A 26,408-nucleotide genomic window follows, 5' to 3' on the forward strand; every position below is an offset into this window, starting at 1 on the left:
GTTAACAAATTTGACAACAATCAATTTATTTTCTACAGCATTGCCATATTGAAATTGGTTAATTCAGTATAAATTCGGTTTGATTTTGTGCATTTACAACACATAAAAATGGGGATAATGTACAAGTTAATTTGAATTAAGGCTGTTAATGCAAATTAAGGCTGTCGTCTGTCTAGGCTATAAGCAACAACCAGAAATAAATGGTTGTCGAAAAATTCTATTTAAAGCAACTGAAGTTGACAACAGTTGCCATCCATTATTCAAATTTGGCAACTAGCAACGCCACTAAACTATGGTTACCATCCGTAATCGACCCATTGATATTTATGATGTTAAGTTTTATTTCAGTGGCGTTGCCAGTTGAAATAACTGGAGTTTTGTTGCTTTCCATAATCGACCCATTAATTAGAAAACAAAACAAAATGGCATAGTTTTTCCAATACAAAATATAAAGGGTTTTAAAAGTACAATTTTTGCTTTTGTTTTGTAACAGAGTAAAAGAAGAACCTATTACAAAATTTGTCGTAAATTTTACATAATACCGACCAAAAACGACAACGCATTCGACTACGCCTACGAGAGCTGCCGTACAACGACTACGCCTACCGTAATAAGGATGACTATATCCAGATTGAAATGTCAGCAAATCATTAGTCAATCTTGCAAATACACGTTCGTCGGCAAATCAGTATATAATGTACATAATGTTTGAATGACTTTATGAATGACCCTTAGAAACACGATAAATGTTATTCTTCGAATACTCAAGGATTTTCGAAAAAATAAAAAAAATATAATCAATAAGTAGTTCATACGGGTTTTATATATTTTTATTTAATTTTTCGTTCGGGTATATAAGATGAAAAGTTACTTCATGGTAATAATATACATAATTAATCGTGTACATACAATTATTTGATGAATTTGTTACATGCTGTTGATTTTAGTATGATGATTTTCTAATTTATTATAACAGTGCAACTACAAGGAATGGCTTCTATAGCAAACCATCGTTAATTTGTCGGGCATTTAGTCGATACATCAAATGTCAATAGAATTATAATTACATACTAATAAATAATTACGTAAAAATATTATTTCTCATTTCTTTTCAGTAATATATTGATCATCTTTTAATGTATTTTTATATAATCTATATATTTTATTTGCTTTTTATCGTGTGGATGCTTTTACATTTTTAATTGCAATTTGAAGTAAAAATCGGTAATTTCAGATATATTAATAAATAAAGATGCATATGTTAATGCATATACACCTATAAATCGTCATCATCGTATTGGTGTTTAGTTGAAATTGTAGGTTTCGGCATATCCTATTTTTTATGGTTAATTAGATACAATGTAGTTACGCCAAAAATATTTGTTTTAAGACTTTCTAACCAACCATTTCCTATTTCATGCGTTAATTTCTACGGTAATCTCTGGGGTTTTTTATGATCAATAGTCGTTACCTCGAACGCGATCTGTGTTGGAATATTCGTTGTCCTGCAAAAAAAGGACATTACAAATAAGTAAGATTATTAATTTAAATATTTACAAATGTTCAGGCAAATGCCAAAAATATGAAGAAATTAAATGTTTATATTTACTTTTTGTGTTTCCCTTGGTACAGAACGAATTCGAGAAGATTCGGGCTTTGTATGTTGTTCATCTAGAAATTCCCTCTCTCTGTTATTGTGTTTAGACGACATTCGATCATCCCGTCTGTTGTATTCATACTTTGAAATATTTCTACTGGAATTATTGTATTCATTGTTCTCTCTGTCAGCATCAACATCTTTAAAATCACTACGATCTACTGCTCGATGACTGTCGAAACGGCGATGATCGTTATATGAATTATAACTTCCACCACGATAAGTGTTATTTCGATCACGGAAGGAAGAGCCACCACCATAATACTTTGGTGGTAAACCACTTCCTCCACTACGTCCCTCACGTTCTCTGTCGCGATCATCGTTTTGGCGCGAGTTGTAATGAGGTCTAGATTGGGGACCATCATATCCACCTAGAGGTTTCTTTGACGACACCTCTTCTTCTTGCTTCTTCTCATAATGGTAGAAATCGTCGAATATAGACGTTACGTGTTCATAGGAATGGAGAATTTGTAAAACTTCTATTCCCTTGGCGTGGGGCACTTCTTGGGTGTCACGGGAATTGGTTACGGGCTTGTTTTCATTATTTTCTAATGTTATGTGGCGCAAGGCATTGTTCGGAACGTCCTTAACATATATCCACTTGACTTTAAATTTACCCTTCCACTTGTCCTGCGACCATACACTTGACGTTGAATTGTAATCAACAGGAGTCATCATTTGAGCCATCCCACAAAAGTGACCGGAGCCATTTACCGAGAAAAAGAGTAGTACATTTCCGTTTTCCTTGTGGCGCTCCTTAAAGGCATCATCTAGCCGTTTATTTCCGTGGTCTGTTGAACACCATATTTCATACTTTATGCTACGATGAATATCATCCTCCGAGTACGATTTAATGACAAAAAATCTAAAAATAAATACAAATTAGTACGCTTTTGCCAACATTATTAATGTTGAAATTACCTGGCAGTAGCAGCACTTTCTAAATCAATCTCAGCTGGGTTATAATTATTTTTGTCACGTAATTCCTCCAAAACTGCCTGTGGAGATTCAACAGGTCTGTCGTTTGTGTCAATATTTTTTGGGGAACTTCCCCCATGCAAATCTGTGGGCACACTTTCGTTATCATGGCGCGACGGCCCGTAATGAGACCTTCGATCTCCATAGCGACCATAACCAGAACTTATGCCGGTGTTGTCATTGTTTCCTCTACCATGACCACCACCACCACCTCCTAATTTTCCATCAGAATGACGCATATTTCCTGGCTGTCGAGTGTTTAGTTGATGATGCAATGGGTGTTGAGTAGACCAATTTTTTCGGGAGTGTCCATTAGGTGAACTCCTTACACGAGCAAAATTTCCATAATTCCCTTTGTTATCATCTTTTGTATTATCTGGAATTCTATTCGAACCACTATTCTCTGATCGTGAAGATAGTTCAAAATCCGAACCCAGTCCGGGAGAAAAGTCTGAATTGAGGTCACTCGCACCCAAGTCAATTGGTGGCGGTGGTGACGGCACTGGTGGTGGATTGTTGTTGGGAATATCCCAAATATTCACGTCCAAATTATGTTTGCCTGGTACCATGGGGGGTGGAGGCATACCAGGGCCTTTCTTTTTGTGACTGGAAGTTGTAAGAGTAGTCTGTAATAAAGTACATAATTTGTAATTAACACCGTTTCCGATTCGTATCATATTTATGCTCACCCTCGACGTCAATTTTGCTGGTTGTGAGGCAATCGATGCCCATGTTGTCTTTTTGGGAGCCGATGTTGAGCTAGAGCTTTTCTTCTCTTCGGAAGAAAAGACCACGTTATTTTTATTATCCAACTTTTCGTTTCCGTAATTGTCCTGTTTATTCTCATCATAACGATTACCCTTTACATTTAATGCAACAATATATATATTCGCTTAATAAAGAGTTCATATGTGTTATACTACAGTGCATATTTACCTTGTGATAGTTTACGGATGAAATATCACTTGTTACTCCCCTTCGTGTGTTTGGACCCCAAGCAGATTGTTGATAATCGTCTCTTTTATTATACGATGACTTGTTATATCTCTTATTGGAATCTAAAAATAAAATAATAAATTTATATTCTCATTATAAATTTCATACACAATGTGCAAAAAAAAAAAAAAAAAAAAAAAATGTACTATTTTACAGATGCATTGGACCATTGCGTATTTGAACCACATTAACATATTTTTACCAGCTACCTTCGGAAATTTAATATTTACGGAGTAAGCATTACTTCACCGTGAATTACTGTGCTTAGAGTAATCAGTTCTCTTCATCTTGACTTTAGTATGAAACTTTGATTAAATATATTTCATTTACGTATTTCTTGTTACAAGGCTTACTAACAAATTCTGTATTGGTACAAGCAGACTACACATCATTATTATTGAAAAAAGTACATTCAAAAATTAAAAGTTTTGTCGACCTTTAACAGAAAATATATACCTTACAACACTATTGAAACACCCACGCAACCTTGCCAAGTGATAAATTGTAAAGAATTTGGAGAATAAGGTAATTTTTTTTTATTTTTGTGGGAAACTAAGTAATTATTTCATAATTCAGGGTCGAACAACGAATGTACATAGCATAAGGAATATAGTCTCGGGAATCAGCATATAGAGTAACTTCGGGTAATGTGGACCATGCGTGAAATGTGGACCACCCCCCATATCTAAGAAATATGTCAATGCCGACTTGATAAATGTTTTCCTAATTAGTGAAAACAAACATCAAAATTGTTTTTAAATAAATAATTGCAATGTTGAAAATGTAGTAGTAGAAAATGTAGCACTGATTGTAAAAGTGTGATTTGAGCATTTTGTAGCACAATAGTCGAACGTTTTTGCAAAATAGATGAGCACTTTATTTTTCTCGAATATAAAGAAGTTATGTGGTTTTCTTGTTTTCTTTAACAAAAAATATACGTTTAGCTGTAATTACAAAATAAAATTTTTTATTCATTTTTGAAGCCGATAACTTTTCTTAAATAAAAATATCCAATGTAGGGTAATGTGGACCACTAAAAAAAAGTAGGACCTTTTCATGAGGACGAGTTCGAAACGGGGGCGCATTTAATATGCGAGTAGGTATTCTAACCTCTAAAAACTCGATATGCGAAATTACAGGTGCTTCGGTTGGATAATGAAGCAAGGACCTTTAAAATACCGCAAATGGGGCGGTACCCTTAAATGGGGCGGTACCCTTAAATGGGGGCTATTCCAAAACATGAACCCATATATTTTTGCATTCATTGTTACCTAAGAGTGCAATAAATTGAAATTTATTACACCCAGTCCACAACCTACCTTTAACTTACTGATTCTCATTACCCACACATACTGGTCCACATTACCCGCCAAGTTATTTTTATTTGCAGTTTAGAGTTTTTTGAAATATAATACAATAAAATTTTTATAGACATATATATATAATTTTTGACCTGGAATATATTTAGCCTACAAATCTACTATGTTGTGAAAACAATTTGTTTTTATTTTTTACCGTTGTTACACCCACAATATCAAAAAGAAGAAAATGGTGGTCCACATTACCCGAAGTTACTCTATATTAATTTTTGTTCGATAAATCATTTAAAGTACATTGCTTAAAAATACACCTTGGTGCAAAAAATAATATATGTAATTAACGGTAAATCGTGGTTAAAGTCCACAGTATACCCAACTTCTCACCTTGAACGTCCGTATTACGCAAGGACCTTATTTACATGTGTGTCAATTACTTATTTGGAATTTGTAACTGGGATACTCTTTATTAATGTTGGGTAAACATACATTAAATTATTTATTGGGAAAACATATTTGCTCTGTTCCAGTAAGTTTTTAATATTAAAGCTAGAAAAAGGGAAACACAACAAAATCGCTCTCAGAGTACAAAATAAATATGCCAAAATTAGATGCCAATACTTCAAAATTAACATAACAGCCAATCAGAAGTTGGCATTCCTGTTTACCATTTCTACTCGGACAAATTTTTCGAGTAAAAACTTTACAAAGAGAACGCCATTTTGTGTTGCGTTCTCTTAAATTTGATTCAATGTTTTACCAGATTTGTGGGTTTTGAGTAAAAAGTTGCAAAAATTGTAAAATAAGCAGATCCTTTTATGTTCTGAAACGGAATGTTTACATTTTGAATTGAATTTCTTAAAACCAGTGAACCGAGCAGTAAAGTCGGTCGTCGCAATGTAATACCTTACACAACTACCATTGGACTTACATTTTCAATGTACACATGTTTATTTGTTGCCAAGATACATTTCTCATATATAATTTGGCGGTATATGAACTATTAAAAATATAGAGAGAAATTAAGAATTTTCATTCATCTTTGAACATAATGCGTTCTCGTAGCGATCGGCCAGATATTGGAATGTGCAATAATATAAATATTAGATAATTTCAGAATGTAGTGTTGGCGGTTTATTTGGGATACCATTTGTATTTTGTTTTTGCAAAATAGTCAGGCTGAATCCCAGTTTGTTGTTTTTATAAGAAACAACTATTTATTAGTGGGGAATGTATGGCATTGTTTGCCGAGGGGTAAGGCAGGGAAGACTATAGTTTCGGATCACGCCACTGATCCTCATCAGTTCCCTTAGTTTTTTGTTGGGATATTCTCCCCAGAAGCTATTGCTTCTATACAAAAAACCTTTCATACCCAAATGTCTCTTGTAACAAAGCGAAGTACTTAGCTGACCAACGACATAAACTGCATGAGAATTTCGCTGGAGCCTCACTTCGAGGTTAACAAGGCATTTACAAACAATACCACACCTTTCCCACTGTTGTGTGTTGTCACATCGCGACAAATGCACACAACGACTTTGTTGGTGTTGCTAGTGTACAGCAACAAACCAAACAGTTTAACCGTGCCTGCGTCTACAACTTCAGTAGTGTTGGCGGTTTATTTGGGATACCATTTGTATTTTGTTTTTGCAAAATAGTCAGGCTGAATCCCAGTTTGTTGTTTTTATAAAAAACAACTATTTATTAGTGGGGAATGTATGGCATTGTTTGCCGAGGTGTAAGGCAGGGAAGACTATATTTTCGGATCACGCCACTGATCCTCATCAGTTCCCTTAGTTTTTTGTTGGGACATTCTCCCCAGAAGCTATTGCTTCTATACAAAAAACCTTTCATACCCAAATGTCTCTTGTAACAAAGCGAAGTACTTAGCTGACCAACGACATAAACTGCATGAGAATTTCGCTGGAGCCTCACTTCGAGGTTAACAAGGCATTTACAAACAATACCACAATACCAGTGAGGCCCCAGCGAAATTATCATGCAGTTTATGTCGTTGGTCAGCTAAGTACTTCGCTTTGTTACAAGAGACATTTGGGTATGAAAGGTTTTTTGTATAGAAGCAATAGCTTCTGGGGAGAATATCCCAACAAAAAACTAAGGGAACTGATGAGGATCAGTGGCGTGATCCGAAACTATAGTCTTCCCTGCCTTACCCCTCGGCAAACAATGCCATACATTCCCCACTAATAAATAGTTGTTTTTTATAAAAACAACAAACTGGGATTCAGCCTGACTATTTTGCAAAAACAAAATACAAATGGTATCCCAAATAAACCGCCAACACTACTGAAGTTGTAGACGCAGGCACGGTTAAACTGTTTGGTTTGTTGCTGTACACTAGCAACACCAACAAAGTCGTTGTGTGCATTTGTCGCGATGTGACAACACACAAGTGGGAAAGGTGTGGTATTGTTTGTAAATGCCTTGTTAACCTCGAAGTGAGGCCCCAGCGAAATTCTCATGCAGTTTATGTCGTTGGTCAGCTAAGTACTTCGCTTTGTTACAAGAGACATTTGGGTATGAAAGGTTTTTTGTATAGAAGCAATAGCTTCTGGGTAGAATATCCCAACAAAAAACTAAGGGAACTGATGAGGATCAGTGGCGTGATCCGAAACTATAGTCTTCCCTGCCTTACCCCTCGGCAAACAATGCCATACATTCCCCACTAATAAATAGTTGTTTTTTATAAAAACAACAAACTGGGATTCAGCCTGACTATTTTGCAAAAACAAAATACAAATGGTATCCCAAATAAACCGCCAACACTACTGAAGTTGTAGACGCAGGCACGGTTAAACTGTTTGGTTTGTTGCTGTACACTAGCAACACCAACAAAGTCGTTGTGTGCATTTGTCGCGATGTGACAACACACAACAGTGGGAAAGGTGTGGTATTGTTTGTAAATGCCTTGTTAACCTCGAAGTGAGGCCCCAGCGAAATTCTCATGCAGTTTATGTCGTTGGTCAGCTAAGTACTTCGCTTTATTACAAGAGACATTTGGGTATGAAAGGTTTTTTGTATAGAAGCAATAGCTTCTGGGTAGAATATCCCAACAAAAAACTAAGGGAACTGATGAGGATCAGTGGCGTGATCCGAAACTTACCCCTCGGCAAACAATGCCATACATTCCCACTAATAAATAGTTATTTTTTATAAAAACAACAAACTGGGATTCAGCGTGACTATTTTGCAAAAACAAAATACAAATGGTATCCCAAATAAACCGCCAACACTACTGAAGTTGTAGACGCAGGCACGGTTAAACTGTTTGGTTTGTTGCTGTACACTAGCAACACCAACAAAGTCGTTGTGTGCATTTGTCGCGATGTGACAACACACAACAGTGGGAAAGGTGTGGTATTGTTTGTAAATGCCTTGTTAACCTCGAAGTGAGGCCCCAGCGAAATTATCATGCAGTTTATGTCGTTGGTCAGCTAAGTACTTCGCTTTGTTACAAGAGACATTTGGGTATGAAAGGTTTTTTGTATAGAAGCAATAGCTTCTGGGTAGAATATCCCAACAAAAAACTAAGGGAACTGATGAGGATCAGTGGCGTGATCCGAAACTATAGTCTTCCCTGCCTTACCCCTCGGCAAACAATGCCATACATTCCCCACTAATAAATAGTTGTTTTTTATAAAAACAACAAACTGGGATTCAGCCTGACTATTTTGCAAAAACAAAATACAAATGGTATCCCAAATAAACCGCCAACACTACTGAAATTGTAGACGCAGGCACGGTTAAACTGTTTGGTTTGTTGCTGTACACTAGCAACACCAACAAAGTCGTTGTGTGCATTTGTCGCGATGTGACAACACACAACAGTGGGAAAGGTGTGGTATTGTTTGTAAATGCCTTGTTAACCTCGAAGTGAGGCCCCAGCGAAATTCTCATGCAGTTTATGTCGTTGGTCAGCTAAGTACTTCGCTTTGTTACAAGAGACATTTGGGTATGAAAGGTTTTTTGTATAGAAGCAATAGCTTCTGGGTAGAATATCCCAACAAAAAACTAAGGGAACTGATGAGGATCAGTGGCGTGATCCGAAACTTACCCCTCGGGAAACAATGCCATACATTCCCCACTAATAAATAGTTGTTTTTTATAAAAACAACAAACTGGGATTCAGCCTGACTATTTTGCAAAAACAAAATACAAATGGTATCCCAAATAAACCGCCAACACTACTGAAGTTGTAGACGCAGGCACGGTTAAACTGTTTGGTTTGTTGCTGTACACTAGCAACACCAACAAAGTCGTTGTGTGCATTTGTCGCTGATGAGGATCAGTGGCGTGATCCGAAACTATAGTCTTCCCTGCCTTACCCCTCGGCAAACAATGCCATACATTCCCCACTAATAAATAGTTGTTTTTTATAAAAACAACAAACTGGGATTCAGCCTGACTATTTTTCAAAAACATAATTTCAGAATATTAGATAATTTTCAAATAGAATTTTTCGGCAACTATTTATATCTGGTTGCTGTTTATAACAACTGAACTTTGTAGGCTTCCCATAATGGTTAATATTACTACAAAAGAACAATTTGAGGTCCTTATTGCCCGGATGGAAGCTCACCCAAATGTAGCACGCGGCGTGCGGACTTTTGGTCAAACCAAAGCCACTATCGATGATGTGTGGAAGGCCATTTCAGAAGACCTTAACTGCAATGGCCCACCAACACGCATTCCAAATGAATGTCAGAAAGTGTCGAACATCTTCTTTTGGGTCCATGATATTGTTGGTGTACAATGTATAACCAAATATCGTACTGTATATATATCTACCTTGTTTAGAGAAATGTAGTAGGCATTGATATATATACATATACATGTTTTATATGAAAAAATATTTTCAATATTTTTTCCATTCCATTCAAGAACTTTAATAAAGACGTTTGTACGATATAAAACCACTGCGTGTTTCAAACTACCCAATAGGTTATAGGCCCAGAGCTTACGTGGAATATAAATTGGTAATTTTAATTCGTTTTGCAAGAACTGATTTAAATCAGTAATTCGTGTATTTTAACGGCAAAAATGAATGGAACAAATGTGCAATTTCCCAAGCTTTCAAATTCCAACTATCATAATTGGAAATTCAATATGGAACTGTTGTTTCTGGAACGGGAACTATGGGATATCATCGTTCAAGAAGTGCCAAGTGCTCCTGATGCGAAGTGGTTAATTCGCGACGGAAAAGCAAGGGCAAATATCGGTGGAAGAATCTCAAAAAGTACATATCAAGAAGCTTAAGACAGCTAAGGAATTTTGGAATGTTTTAATGAAGCACCATGAAAAGTCAAATTTAACAAATAAAGTAAGTCTTCTACGCCAACTGTCAACAAATAGAATGCAAGGAGGACAAGCGATGGAAGAACACATCACAGAATTTATGGATATTGTGGATCGTTTAAATGACCTTGGTGAGGAAATTGGTGAGCACAAAACGGTGGCATTTTTGCTTGGGAGCCTGCCGGAGGAATACAATTCGTTGGTTTCATCGTTGGAAATGCGTCCAGAGAATGATTTAACCGTGGATTTGGTAAAAGAAAAACTGCTTCAAGAATTTACACGGAAATCTGAAGTTGCTCCAATGGCTGATACTGTTTTTAAAACGCAAAAGAAATTCAAGCCAAAATGTTTTTCATGTGGTAAGATGGGACACATAAAGAAAAATTGTCCGAATAGAAAACTGAATGGAAGTCGAGCAAATGTTGCGGAGAATAAGGAAAATAAAAATCATTGTTTCGGTGTTACATCGAAAAGAAAGGAACATAATTGGTTCATAGATTCGGCTGCAACTTGCCATATGTGCTGCAATAAAGAATTATTTTACAGATTGAATAGGCAACGAAATGATTCAATATATTTGGCTGATGGTACCGAATTAAAAGCAAGTGACATCGGTGAATGTCGTCTGTTTTGTCAAAATAAAGAAATATGTGTACAAGATGTTTTGTACATTCCTGAACTTGATGGAAGTTTATTATCAGTAAGGAAATTGACAAATGGAGGATACAAGGTGCATTTTGAATCAGATAGCTGTTCAATATTGATGGATGGTCAAGTTTGTGCTACCGGAAGTCTGAGGAACAATTTGTATATACTTAATAGTAGTCAAATGGCGAATAAATTATGTCGAGTCAATGCGGAATGCGTTCATGTTTGGCACCGTCGACTGGGTCACAGAAATATTCAGGCAATCAAAAATAGTGCTAGTGAAGGTCTAGCGGCTGGATTGAATATAAAGAAATGCTCATGTTCGTCAGCATGTGAGGTGTGTTTACAATCAAAATTAACAAGAAAGTCGTTTCCAAAAATGTCAGAAACAAAGTCCGAGGCTATTTTGGAAATAATTCACGCGGATGTATGCGGACCAATGCAGAATACAACTCCGAGTGGTAACCGTTACTTTTTAGTAATGATAGATGACTACAGCCGATACTGTCATGTGTATTTTTTAAAATCCAAGGATATGGTTTTTGATAAAATACAAGAATTTGTGGAAATGACGGAAAATCAATTTGGTAAGCGTATGAAAATATTGAGATCTGATCGTGGGGGTGAATTTTGTAGCAATAAGATGGAAACATTCCTAAAGTCAAAAGGAATAGTTCATCAATTAACTGCCCCCTACACTCCTGAACAAAATGGAGTAGCCGAAAGAAAGAATAGAAGCTTGATGGAGATGGCTCGCTGCATGTTGAATGACTCTGAAATTCATGTAAAATGTTGGGCGGAAGCTGTGAACACAGCAAATTATGTTCAGAACAGGATTCAAACTTCCATTACAAATGTTACTCCTTTTTCACTATGGTTCAACAAAACTCCAAGCTTAAGCCATATTCGAGTTTTTGGATCGGTTGCGTACGCACATATTAACAAACAAAAGAGAAGAAAGTTAGATAATGTTGCGATCAAATGCAATTTGGTTGGCTACTGTGATGAATCGAAAGCATATCGATTACTCAATACTAAGACAAACGCTATTGTTATTAGTAGAGATGTGGAATTTATTGAACCAGACTGTCGTCGTGATTTAATTGAAGTTGAAAGAACGTCGGAGAATATGGTTAATGTACCCTCGGAAGTTTCAAATTCTGATATGAAAAATGAAGGCATATCAAGTGGAGAAGAGGAAGACGAGTTTTATGGTTTTGAGTCTGCAGATGAAATAAATTCTACGTCATCTTCTGGTGAATCGCAACGAGAAGAAGTTCTTGAAAATGTTACATCAAATCACAATGCTGAAAGAAGAGTCTCAACGAGAGCAAACAAAAATGTACCGCCTAAAAGATATGCGTGTAAAGTTTCTTATGTGGATGATCCTGTTTCTTACAAGGATGCTATATCGAAATCCGACAGCAAGGAGTGGATGAAAGCTATGAATGAGGAAATCAAGTCGCTGCATGACAATCAGACATGGGATCTTGTGGAAATGCCTAAAGGACACAAGTTGATTGATTGTAAGTGGGTTTTTAAAGTGAAGAAAACCATTGACGACAGAGCCAAGTACAAGGCCAGATATGTAGCAAAGGGATATTCCCAGAAGTACGGAGAAACTTATGATCAAGTTTTTGCGCCTGTGGTAAAGCAAACAACGTTGAGGACTCTATTAGCAGTGGCAAGCTATAAAAATATGAACGTGAAAAACATTGATGTAAAGACCGCTTTCCTCAATGGTGAGATTGATTCTGAAATTTATATACGGCAACCAGAAGGCTTCATTGAAAAGGGCAAAGAACATTTGGTATGTAAATTGAAAAGAAGCATTTATGGTCTAAAACAATCAGCTCGTTGTTGGAATCTGCGAACAATGTTTTAGTTAATTCTGGATTCAGAAGGGGAAAGGCTGATCCATGTCTTTACGTAAAAGAATTGAACAACTCAACTGTTTATGTCTTAATTTACGTAGACGATGTCATTATTGCCAGTAAAAGTAACGAGGAAATAAGGACAGTTACAAGAACCATTAAGCAGAACTTTGAAATAACCGAACTAGGAGATATCAAATTATATTTGGGAATTGAAGTTACACGTAACGAAAATGGAGTTTTTTATTTGTGTCAAGAAAATTATGTTACAAAGTTGTTGCAAGAATTTGGGCTATCTCATGCAAAAACTTCTTCAATTCCTATGGATCCGGGTTATTTAAAGGATATTAAAGATGATAAATTGCTGGAAGATAATCATTTGTATAGAAAGGCAATTGGATCTCTGCTATACCTTGCAAATAATACACGTCCGGATATTTCAGTTGTTGTGTCCATATTATCTCGAAAAATAGAAAAACCAAGTCAAAGAGATTGGACAGAAGTCAAGCGAGTGTTAAGATATTTGAAAGGCAGTCCAAATTTGAAATTGTGTGTTGGTTCTAAGTCAAATTTGGATCTAAAAGGATATGCTGATGCTGACTGGGCTGGAGATGCCAATGATCGAAAATCAACAAGCGGTTTTGTATTTAAACTTGGTGACGCCATCATAAGCTATGCAAGTAGAAAACAATCGAACGTAACTTTGTCATCAACGGAAGCAGAGTTAGTAGCTTTAGCGGAAGCATCGCAGGAAATGTTATGGATTTGTCAATTAATGAAAGAATTTGGAATCAAAATATCCAATCCAGTAATGTATGAAGATAACCAAAGTTGCCTCAAAATTCTACAGGAAGATAAAATTAATCAAAGAAGCAAACATATTGATGTTAAATATTACTTTATTCGTGATTTGCGATGGTCTGAAAAAATAAGCTACGAATATTGCCCAACAGATAAAATGTTAGCTGATATTTTAACTAAACCGTTACAAAAAATTAATATTTGTAAATTTAGATATTTAATTGGATTATCAGTTTAGCTTTAAATGTATATACATATGTATTTACGTTAACTATATCTGATACATTGAGAAGGGGTGTTGGTGTACAATGTATAACCAAATATCGTACTGTATATATATCTACCTTGTTCAGACAAATGTAGTAGGCATTGATATATATACATATACATGTTTTATGTGAAAAAATATTTTCAATATTTTTTCCATTCCATTCAAGAACTTTAATAAAGACGTTTGTACGATATAAAACCACTGCGTGTTTCAACCTATCCAATAGATATGACGTGTGTTATCATCAATACATTCGACAGAACCCTGGAACTTTGTTTTCGAATAAAAAAATGTATTCTTCCCTTTATCCTCCTCCGTTAATTTGAATACAATTTCCTCTATTAGCCGGATAACTTCGGCGAAAACCACCGACATTGTCGGTTGATCCATGCCAAGGTTGAAGTCATTACTATGGGACTTTTGAAAACTTCCCTCCACAAAAAACATCAGAGCTGCACACATTTTTCGGAAATCAGGGTTTAAGGCTTCATCTTTGTACACAACGGCATCTTTTGGTAGTCGAAAATACGCCTTCAAGGTAATATGAGCAGTTGATTGAACATTTCTCTAAACGTCAGCATCTACTCACAGAACTGATGGTAGTTCCAATAGATTTACCTCTTAAATTCCTTCTAATAAATGGCACACCTTGAACATAATTTTCATCATCAAAAAATAGTTCCACTGAGCTTATCATTACATATAATTAGTTTTTCTGAAATATTTTATTCATTTTTTTGTTTGTTTACAATATTTCTAGTTGTAGAAATGTCAAAACAGTATTATCGACAGCAACTGAGAAAAGTTGATATTCATAATGTTATTTTATTTCAATTGCGTTGCCAGTTGAACTCGCAACTGGAGTTTGGTTGCTTTCCATAATCGACACATTAATATTTTCCGTCTAACATAATTTTGTATGTATGTATATGTTTCAAAATATGATTTGACAGCAAACTTAATACTCAGCTGTGCTTACTGTCCGACCTAATATAGTCAGTAGTCACACGGGCAAATTTTGTGGTAAAGTAAATTGAGTTTATGGGCGAAAGAGGTGAGAGGAATAAAATGGGGTACATACATACTTGTACTCCGCAATTCTCTTTTGTTTCGTTATTCGTTGTAAACAACTGAAGTTGGCTGCAGAAAAGTTTTGCATTTTCTTTCATTTTATGTTTTCTGTCGGCAAACAAACGCCAAGGCAGTTAATTAAATTAAAACCTTTTGCGAGGAAAAAAACACATAATATGTCTGTCGAGTAATTCAAGAGTTCCTTTTATAATTTCTTTTTTTTTCTTCTTTTAATTCCATTTTTTTAATTTCCATGAACAATGGTCAAACGAGAAAATGAGTGTGTGGAAGAATAAGAAAATTCATAAATTTGATGCAAGGGTTATTTGCGTGTCTAAACAACAATGCAATTTTTAAAGAAATTGAGAAGAAAATTTGTCATTTGAACGTGTGACTACTGACATAGGGCTTGGTTCTGATTGTTTGAATTAAATTTGCCTAAATTTTCAAATGTCAATGCGAATTGAATTTTTTTTGTCTTTTTTACAAATTTTGACATATTATGTTTGTTGTAGTAATTCGTCGATGCGACTACCTAATATATGTGCCTGAGTTCTTAGAAGTGAGAGGTATAAAAAGTGGCAAGAGGGAAGAAATTCAAAATCAAGGTAGATATACAAGGTAGCCGCATCGGCGAATTTCTACAACAAACATCGGTTGTTATATTTTGATATGTCAAAATATTTTGCCAAAACAAACAGATTGACAAGATTTTTTACACAATTTTTTGTAGAAAATGTTAATAAAAGTATTGCCAAACAAGCTCTTCGAAATTCGGAGATTTTCATTTATAATTTTGTTTTTTAATTTTTGGGTTCAACATTTTTTACATTTATTTGCACCAACAGCTGGGCCGATGCGGCTACCTTATTAAATATACATTGGTTTCTAACTGGGATTCAGCCTGACTATTTTGCAAAAACAAAATACAAATGGTATCCCAAATAAACCGCCAACACTACTGAAGTTGTAGACGCAGGCACGGTTAAACTGTTTGGTTTGTTGCTGTACACTAGCAACACCAACAAAGTCGTTGTGTGCATTTGTCGCGATGTGACAACACACAACAGTGGGAAAGGTGTGGTATTGTTTGTAAATGCCTTGTTAACCTCGAAGTGAGGCTCCAGCGAAATTCTCATGCAGTTTATGTCGTTGGTCAGCTAAGTACTTCGCTTTGTTACAAGAGACATTTGGGTATGAAAGGTTTTTTTGTATAAAAGCAATAGCTTCTGGGGAGAATATCCCAACAAAAAACTAAGGGAACTGATGAGGATCAGTGGCGTGATCCGAAACTATAGTCTTCCCTGCCTTACCCCTCGGCAAACAATGCCATACATTCCCCACTAATAAATAGTTGTTTTTTATAAAAACAACAAACTGGGATTCAGCCTGACTATTTTTCAAAAACATAATTTCAGAATATTAGATAATTTTCAAATAGAATTTTTCGGCAACCATTTATATCTGGTTGCTGTTTATAACAATTGAACATTGTAGGCTTCCCATAATGGTTAATATTACTACAAAAGAACAATTTGAGGTCCTTATTGCCCGGATGGAAGCTCACCCAAATGTAGCACGCGGCGTGCGGACTTTTGGTCAAACCAAAGCCACTATCGATGATGTGTGGAAGGCCATTTCAGAAGACCTTAACTGCAATGGCCCACCAACACGCATTCCAAATGAATGGCAGAAAGTGTCGAACATCTTCTTTTGGGTCCATGATATGACGTGTGTATCATCAATACATTCGACAGAACCCTGGAACTTTGTTTTCGAATAAAAAAATGTATTCTTCCCTTTATCCTCCTCCGTTAATTTGAATACAATTTCCTCTATTAGCCGGATAACTTCGGCGAAACCCACCGACATTGTCGGTTGAGCCATGCCAAGGTTGAAGTCATTGCTATGGGACTTTTGAAAACTTCCCTCCACAAAAAACATCAGAGCTGCACACATTTTTCGGAAATCAGGGTTTAAGGCTTCATCTTTGTACACAACGGCATCTTTTGGTAGTCGAAAATACGCCTTCAAGGTAATATGAGCAGTTGATTGAACATTTCTCTAAACGTCAGCATCTACTCACAGAACTGATGGTAGTTCCAATAGATTTACCTCTTAAATTCCTTCTAATAAATGGCACACCTTGAACATAATTTTCATCATCAAAAAATAGTTCCACTGAGCTTATCATCACATATAATTAGTTTTTCTGAAATATTTTATTCATTGTTTTTTTTTTTTTTTTTTTTTTGTTTACAATATTTCTAGTTGTAGAAATGTCAAAACAGTATTATCGACAGCAACTGAGAAAAGTTGATATTCATAATGTTATTTTATTTCAATTGCGTTGCCAGTTGAACTCGCATCTGGAGTTTGGTTGCATTCCATAATCGACACATTAATATTTTCCTTTTGACGTCTAACATAATTTTGTATGTATGTATATGTTTCAAAATATGATTTGACAGCAAACTTAATACTCAGCTGTGCTTACTGTCCGACCTTATTTAGGGTTTGGTTCTGATTGTTTGAATTAAATTTGCCTAAATTTTCAAATGTCAATGCGAATTGAATTTTGTTTGTCTTTTTTACAAATTTTGACATATTATGTTTTGACATATTATGTTTGTTGTAGTAATTCGTCGATGCGACTACCTAATATATGTGCCTTGCATGTAACTTTTGTAAGCAGAGTTGCTGAGTTCTTAGAAGTGAGAGGTATAAAAAGTGGCAAGAGGGAAGAAATTCAAAATCAAGGTAGATATACAAGGTAGCCGCCAAAACAAGCAGATTCACAAGATTTTTTTAAACAAATTCTTGTAGAAAATGTTAATAAAAGTATTGCCAAACCAGCTCTTCGAAATTCTGAGATTTTCATTTATAATTTAGTTTTTTAATTTTTGGGTTCAACATTACAACAACATTTTTTACATTTATTTGCACCAACAGCTGGGCCGATGCGGCTACCTTATTAAATATACATTGGTCTCAATTTAGATTAGGCGAGTTTACTTGCGGCAAGTCTTTGTTTGATGGAGAGAGGGGCAAGGGGAATAGAAATGGAAAAAAATTGCTCGTACCGACAATTTTCTGGCAATTCGTTTTGTGTTTTAGTTTATAGTGTCATATCAGAAAAAATAATTCAATTCAGAAAATATGAATATCCCAACAAAAAACTAAGGGAACTGATGAGGATCAGTGGCGTGATCCGAAACTATAGTTTTCCCTGCCTTACCCCTCGGCAAACAATGCCATACATTCCCCACTAATAAATAGTTGTTTTTTATAAAAACAACAAACTGGGATTCAGCCTGACTATTTTGCAAAAACAAAATACAAATGGTATCCCAAATAAACCGCCAACACTATTTTTCAAAAACATAATTTCAGAATATTAGATAATTTTCAAATAGAATTTTTCGGCAACCATTTATATCTGGTTGCTGTTTATAACAATTGAACTTTGTAGGCTTCCCATAATGGTTAATATTACTACAACTGGGATTCAGCCTGACTTTTTTGCAAAAACAAAATACAAATGGTATCCCAAATAAACCGCCAACACTACTGAAGTTGTAGACGCAGGCACGGTTAAACTGTTTGGTTTGTTGCTGTTAGCAACACCAACAAACTTTGTGCATTTGTCGCGATGTGACAACACACAACAGTGGGAAAGGTGTGGTATTGTTTGTAAATGCCTTGTTAACCTCGAAATGAGACTCCAGCGAAATTCGAATTGGGTATGAAAGGTTTTTTGTATAGAAGCAATAGCTTCTGGGGAGAATATCCCAACAAAAAACTAAGGGAACTGATGAAGATCAGTGGCGTGATCCGAAACTATAGCCTTCCCTGCCTTACCCCTCGGCAAACAATGCCATACATTCCCCACTAATAAATAGTTGTTTTTTATAAAAACAACAAACTGGGATTCAGCCTGACTATTTTTCAAAAACATAATTTCAGAATATTAGATAATTTTCAAATAGAATTTTTCGGCAACCATTTATATCTGGTTGCTGTTTATAACAATTGAACTTTGTAGGCTTCCCATAATGGTTAATATTACTACAAAAGAACAATTTGAGGTCCTTATTGCCCGGATGGAAGCTCACCCAAATGTAGCACGCGGCGTGCGGACTTTTGGTCAAACCAAAGCCACTATCGATGATGTGTGGAAGGCCATTTCAGAAGACCTTAACTGCAATGGCCCACCAACACGCATTCCAAATGAATGGCAGAAAGTGTCGAACATCTTCTTTTGGGTCCATGATATGACGTGTGTATCATCAATACATTCGACAGAACCCTGGAACTTTGTTTTCGAATAAAAAAATGTATTCTTCCCTTTATCCTCCTCCGTTAATTTGAATACAATTTCCTCTATTAGCCGGATAACTTCGGCGAAAACCACCGACAGTGTCGGTTGAGCCATGCCAAGGTTGAAGTCATTGCTATGGGACTTTTGAAAACTTCCCTCCACAAAAAACATCAGAGCTGCACACATTTTTCGGAAATCAGGGTTTAAGGCTTCATCTTTGTACACAACTGCATCTTTTGGTAGTCGAAAATACACCTTCAAGGTAATATGAGCAGTTGATTGAACATTTCTCTAAACGTCAGCATCTACTCACAGAACTGATGGTAGTTCCAATAGATTTACCTCTTAAATTCTTTCTAATAAATGGCACACCTTGAACATAATTTTCATCATCAAAAAATAGTTCCACTGAGCTTATCATCACATATAATTAGTTTTTCTGAAATATTTTATTCATTTTTTTTTGTTTGTTTACAATATTTCTAGTTGTAGAAATGTCAAAAATGAAATGTTTCAAGAAATGTTTCAAAATATGATTTGACAGCAAACTTAATACTCAGCTGTGCTTATTGTCCGACCTTATATAGGGCTTGGTTCTGGTTGTTTGAATTAAATTTGCCTAAATTTTCAAATGTCAATGCGAATTGAATTTTGTTTGTCTTTTTTACAAATTTTGACATATTATGTTTGTTGTAGTAATTCGTCGATGCGACTACCTAATATATGTGCCTGAGTTCTTAGAAGTGAGAGGTATAAAAAGTGGCAAGAGGGAAGAAATTCAAAATCAAGGTAGATATACAAGGTAGCCGCATCGGCGAATTTCTACAACAAACATCGGTTGTTATATTTTGATATGTTTGTATATGTTTGCTACCGAATTGCCTTGTATAGACGCATAAAGCAAGTTCAAAAGAGAACGATAAGAATTGCCGCAAGTAAACTCGCCTAATATAAATCAGGACAATGAGGACAAAAAATTTTCACAAAGAGGAAAATCTAATAATTAATTTTGTATTTATTTTTTTATAACAATGAATCTTGCCACAGCTTACTCTTTTGACCTTATCTGTCGGTTGTTGTTGTAGCAGCCCTATTGCTTTTACAATGGGCTGAGGTGACAGACGTTGGCAGAGTATGACTCGGGTCGTTTCGGATCGTAGACCCCTCTGTCTGTCGGTAGTACAAGACATAATGCCTGCCGTACCCCTCCGTTAACAATACCATTTTCCCCCATTAAGAAATATTTTTTATATGTTTTTGCAACAACAAAATACAAATGGTATCCCAAGGACACCGTCAACACTACATTTTTTGGAAAATATTTTAAAACATAAAAAATTAACCATCAACATTATTTAATCAATATTGTCTGTCGCCGTACACGAAATTTTCAAATTGATATCGGATTTGCGGGTTCTGGAACAGAGCAATACTTACCGGATATAATTTTTAACATTAATTAACAAAAATCTATATATAGAGTCGACGCCCGGTATAACGAATACTCAGTTTAACGAATTTGGGATATAACGAATGATAAAAATAGACGATTTTTTATACTGACTATCGGAATGGGTATAACAACTGACGCAAAAAAAAAAAATTTATAACATGTATAATAGGCCTCTTAGGCTTCCTTTGTATTGATATTATAAATAAACAAAAAAATAATGGGCTAGGCTAATAAGAAATATTATTATTACTGTTATTGCGTCAATTAATATATTTTTTGTTAGAAATGCTTTAAAAAGTGTATTAAATTTTTTGTTTTTAAATAAAATTGCACCTTGAAATAACTTTGCGATATAACGAATGGGCCTGACAATATATCATTCGTTATACCGGGCGTTGACTGTAGTTCATAAATTTGATAAACTTCGGACGACAGAAAAGTAATAATAATCATTGTTTTCCTGGGGCCTGGAATATTTTTTTTAAAATTCAAATTTATTATTCAAAATAGCCTTCGAACAATTTCATAAGAGAAACACAAAGAGCAGTGGCAGAATTGCGTACAAAAGTTGCATAAACCTTATTTTCACATCAAATTTAATTTGGTATATGCATTTCTATGGGCGTGTGGAATGTTGTGCTATGTGAACGTTTCCGTTTCAATTAAATGCTTGTCTTAGTATTAAATGCAGACCGAAATTTAATACTTTCCCGTATTGATAAAATGATGCCGTGGACTTTTCTATTGTGGATAGATGACAACAGGGTCTACGAGACATCTCTTTTTAAATAAAATTATTTACAATTGTCTCGGAAATTCGGAGTCCCATATTTCTGAAAATATGGATCTCCAAAAGAAAAGAAGCATATTGTTGTAATCAGGACTCTAAAACTATATATGGGTAAAATTTCAAAACGAACAGAGACTATGTCTTAATCTAGAATTAAACCAAGTCTAGTTTAATGGTCTACGGACTATATGTGGTAAAATTTTCAAGACGATCCGCTACTGATCGTTATACTAGACTTAAGCCTAAACCATATATTGGGTCTGGAAGACGAGACCTACCTATGGCAAAAATTTGAGCTGACCTACACTCTATTGTTCCACAATTTCATTCGAATAACTAACTTTAAAATGTTACGGACAATCCGTAAAGTATACTTACCGTAATTCGAAGATGAAGCTGAAGATTTACGCGATTTATAGTTATTCAGAGAAGATTGAACCTCTTTTGCATTGAATGGTGGATATTGAAACTGCATTGAAGAACTCTGATTGGAGACTAAAGAAAACAATGTCAGACAAATCGATGTTAGTTCCTATTTCGATTTTAAATGATCTAATATGTATAGTAATTATACCTGAAGAATTATCTTCGTTAGTAGGGGAAGCTAGATTATCATATGCAGATGCTTCTTCCTCATGTTGGCTCCATGGTATATTTCGATCCTCATTTTTTGCTGAACATACAAAGGTAAAAAATTCATATTTTAATTTTGTTTCGTCTAAACCGACACAAACTGTTTCTTGAACCATATATATGTATATATATAGATATGTATTTTTGCGGTGTTTAATTCAGGGCAAAACCGGGGAATTTGTTATGTATGTACGTCAACAAGAAAACAATAATTTCAACTGATTACCTGTATTTCCGGGTACTTTCATCTGAAATAACACAGAACAAAAAATGCAGGGGTCATTAGATTGCATTTATATAAATCATAATATAGTATCCTCATAAGGCATCTATCCCACTATACCAAATACACAACAAAATAAAAAATACCTGATCTGACACGCCTGATGACATTTGATGTAAAATTACTGAACCTTTCTGTAAGTTAAAAAAGGTAGTGGTGCTCACTTTATAGACTTCACTTCAGTAAATCTTCTTACTTTATTAACACAAACAGTTTTTACGTAAATTATATATATCTTATAAGTTTTCACAGTAATTGTTTGTATGTATGGTATTTTCAATTATATCTCTTTTATATTATATCCTCCACCTTAAAATAAAGACACCACCATTTTGCTTTTTGTCACTAGGGACTAGTACGTCGACATTTAACTTGTCGATTATTGTTATCGATAACCTGTTTTACTAAAACATACCATTGTTATCGGAACATCCGAATATGGTTATCGAAAATCTCAATCATTCAATAATTGGTCTGTTCCCGTACTCGACAAAATATTTCCAAAGCTTATAATGCCTTGTTCTGACGGTCATTCGAATAACATTGTTCGCTCCCACATGAATTAACCCGCTCATACAACACTATTCTTAATGCATGTCATCACAGTTTATTTTTTAATTTTTATTTGTTTCTTGTTGTACAACAAATGTTAATATATTTGCGTGAATCACATATTGATTGAAAAAGAAACAAATATTTCTCTTTCTCCTGGCTGTAGTATTAATCCATACCTGTTCAATTTTAATTCATGTTTTCCATTTTTTGTGAAAATATTGTAGTTTTGAATATATTTTTAATATTCTCAATTCAAATGTCATTTATATAAATATTGGAGAATTTTTGGGTTGGGGTTTCCCCACATTTGTTTCTGGTTTGTACGCCAATTAGAACCAAAGGGAATGAAATGCAAATTGCATTATGAAGAAAACAAAATTTACATCCTGCTGCATATATAAAAACTATACAATTTTCTACTTTTCATTCGTCATTTTCAATATTACTGAAAAACTTTGAATATTTTATAAATATTTTCATTCTGTCAATATTTATTTATTTTTGATAACTACTCTTAATTGTTAGGATTGGGAAAATTTCTTGGTTATTCAGAGAGTGATTCGAATTGGACAATGTAGAACAAATTTCTATTCACAGATTTAATGCAACTATCCTAAACAACATCCTTGCATTCGGGAGGTATAGTACATTTTTTCCGAAAAATTAAAGTCCAATATCAAGAAAACCAAATGCAGTTCGTCGAACAGCTCACAAGAAAGACGCATTTAAAAAGTTAATCACTCTTACAAAATGGCGCTGTGTTAAGAGTTCGGTTAAATTGCCACGTGATTTATCGAACTAAACGAAAAATATAAGAAAATCTCGTTCATATGGTGCTGGAGGAGGACCTGCCTCCAGTTTTTAGAGATAAAAAAAGAAAACCAAAAACAGCAAGTGTTGTTGTACAAAAAACGATACAACAACCACATGGAAATTTGTTTTTGTAAGTTCTACATTTTTCTGTCAAATGAGTTGACACTACATTTGACAGAAAAATGTAAATAAACAAACAAATTATGATCAAATTATTTTTATTTTGAAAATGAAATAATTTCGAATCCTCAAAATAAAAATTGAAAAACATGAATGAAAATCTATCAAATTTATATTTCTATCTATTCCACATCTTTCCTATAATTGAGCCATTGCCATATATATGTGTAACACATATGAAAATGCTGGGAATAGCGAGTTATTCCTTGAAGAAAGATTTGCTTCCTTAAACTTTCCCAGCAGGCAGATTGAGTAAATTGAATACAGGAGCACATTTAATAAAGAACAATTTTAAATTGTATGCGTTCCCAATTTTCCTGTTGGGTGATTTTTAAAAACATAATTTGTCAAATTCATATTGACACTAGTATAACGTTGGAATCAAATCAGCTGGGATTTGCTGTTACCTTTTATAATTGTACCATGGTAAATACCTATGGGTTCTTACTATATTCCGGAGAAAGAGAATAATTTTTTTATATAAATTCATAGGTAATACTAACAAATAAGTTGAGATTTCGGTGTAATAGGAGAAACAACAAATTTGAAAAAGAAAATTCTGATAACACGAATTAAGAATAGTGTTGTATGAATGGGTTAATTCATGTAAGTAATTCTGAGAGCGAACTACGTTGTTCGAACGCAAAATGTTAAAACGCACGCAAAATGTTAAAATGTATTTAAAGGGCTAAGCAGAATGCTCGCGTTGAGCCATCCGTCGCGTTATATGTTATCGAAAATACAACAACCACAAGGAAACGATAACACAAACGCTCGAAGTTGATGTGCGCTGCGCTTCGGAGTTAAATATATATATTTTTTTTACTTCTACGTCGTCAAGTATGTTGGTGGTTAGAACACTTTCGTGCCCATTCACCATGACCGGTTATTGGTTACTTGAAAGGTATAAGTACCCATTTATTTTCGTTTTCTTTTTGTTTACAGTATGTGCGTGTTTACAGAATGTAGTGATATGAATGGAATACATAAGAAATCAAAACAAAATCAAAAATAAAGGAAAATATAAAAAGAACTTTAAGCAAGGATGATGATTATTTACAAATAAAAGTCAAACTTCAATTTTGCAAAGTGCAATAAAGCTGATTAATTCATCTATATTTTGTTGGTTTTTGGACATCAGGATTTCCGGTAAGTTGTTAAATTTCTTGAACAAATCAAAATCATTCCTATTATTTTGATGCTTTTTGCAGAAAAAAATAATGTGTTTTTCATCATCAATTTCGTTGCAGGTTTCACAAAGATTTGAGTCAGCAATTCCAATTCTGTGGAAGTATTTTTTGGTGTAAGTATGACCAGTGAGCAATCGATTAACAATCTTTATGTTTTCAGGTTTCATTTTTGATGAAAAGAACCAGGGCTGTTTAACAGGCGCCGGGAAGAATTCCGTTACGTTTTCTAGAGTTTTTATTACTTGTATTTTATAGAAAAAAAATAAAATACATTATTTCTCACTATTTCGTAAACATTTTTTACCTGTACAATGAATGCGCACCATTAATGTTAAGTCGTTATGAAAACAGAGAATACAAAAAAGTAAGTTCCTTTAGTCCGTGAGATGTCCTTGTAATTTTCTATAAACTCATTCCACAGGAGTGACTCAATGCGTTTCGACGCATCTGTGACCGACAGACAGAAGTTGATTGGTGAACCAACATTTGCAGCATGCTTCGCAAAATAATCGGCTGTTTCATTGATTGGTATACCGACATGGGAAGGTGTCCAAACAAACGAGATTTTATTTAAATGCGAATTAACAATTTTGTTTAAAATATTGTACACAGTGAAATTGTGAGATGTGTTGTTTTTAAGCAGAAGACAAGCATTTTTGCTGTCTGTAAATAAAGCAGCTGTGCCGACACCGTCTTCGATCATCAAATCGATTGCCTTTTCAATTGCACATAGTTCACCAGTAAGAGAAGAAAGTTAATTTTGAAAACAAAATTTTGATTTGCAGATATATTGCAGACAGCGCAACCTGTGTTGTTGTTAAAAACGGCAGCATCCGTCGCCCAAATAGAAACGCCTTCGGATCTGAAGTCGTTAATTAATTCGTAGTAGTGAGCTTTGAAGTATTCCGTTGGTGCATTGTTTTTGGTAGTATTAAATATTTCTAGCATGAAATCTACCTTGTTGGTCGGATGTTGATTGTAACCAATTTTGAGATTTTCAAAAATTGTGCGAAACTTTGTATAAACATATCCAAGACTAGTTTTTCTTGAGATATTTGAGGTGAAGTATTCTTTAGCTGCCAAATGTTGAGCTCTTAAATCTGTTGGTAGCATACCAGCTAGAGCGTATACCACATGATTTGGAGTGGAAGGCACCAGTCCCAAATTTTTTCTTAACAACTGATTTTGAAAGCTTGTTAGCTTCTTGTTTATATACGTTGGTCTGTGAGCCATCGATGAGATTGCATATTCGGTCTTTGAGA

At 34.8% G+C, this 26,408-nt stretch overlaps 1 protein-coding gene and 1 long non-coding RNA gene across 2 annotated transcripts; one reads left to right on the top strand and one right to left on the bottom strand.

Annotated features, from left to right (window-relative positions):
* Positions 1-1,457: 1,457 nt before the first annotated feature.
* Positions 1,458-22,518, bottom strand: LOC133332716 (YTH domain-containing family protein). The gene is made up of 9 exons (XM_061541093.1): positions 22,495-22,518; positions 22,352-22,373; positions 22,067-22,165; positions 21,871-21,987; positions 3,572-3,693; positions 3,325-3,477; positions 2,579-3,261; positions 1,610-2,522; positions 1,458-1,505 (listed from the first exon to the last, which is right to left on the bottom strand). Exons 1-9 carry the CDS (start codon positions 22,516-22,518, stop codon positions 1,458-1,460), a joined length of 2,181 nt encoding a protein of 726 aa, XP_061397077.1.
* A 2,372-nt stretch (positions 22,519-24,890) lies between these two features.
* Positions 24,891-25,853, top strand: LOC133332717 (uncharacterized). Its single transcript, XR_009754429.1, has 3 exons — positions 24,891-25,105; positions 25,207-25,367; positions 25,568-25,853. It is a non-coding gene; the product is annotated as an uncharacterized LOC133332717 (long non-coding RNA).
* The last annotated feature ends 555 nt before the right edge of the window (positions 25,854-26,408 follow it).

Source organism: Musca vetustissima, unplaced genomic scaffold, assembly GCF_032173495.1.
Source record: "Musca vetustissima isolate MV318-11 ecotype Yass unplaced genomic scaffold, APGP_CSIRO_Mvet_v1 utg97807, whole genome shotgun sequence".
Taxonomy (NCBI): Eukaryota; Metazoa; Arthropoda; class Insecta; order Diptera; family Muscidae; genus Musca; species Musca vetustissima.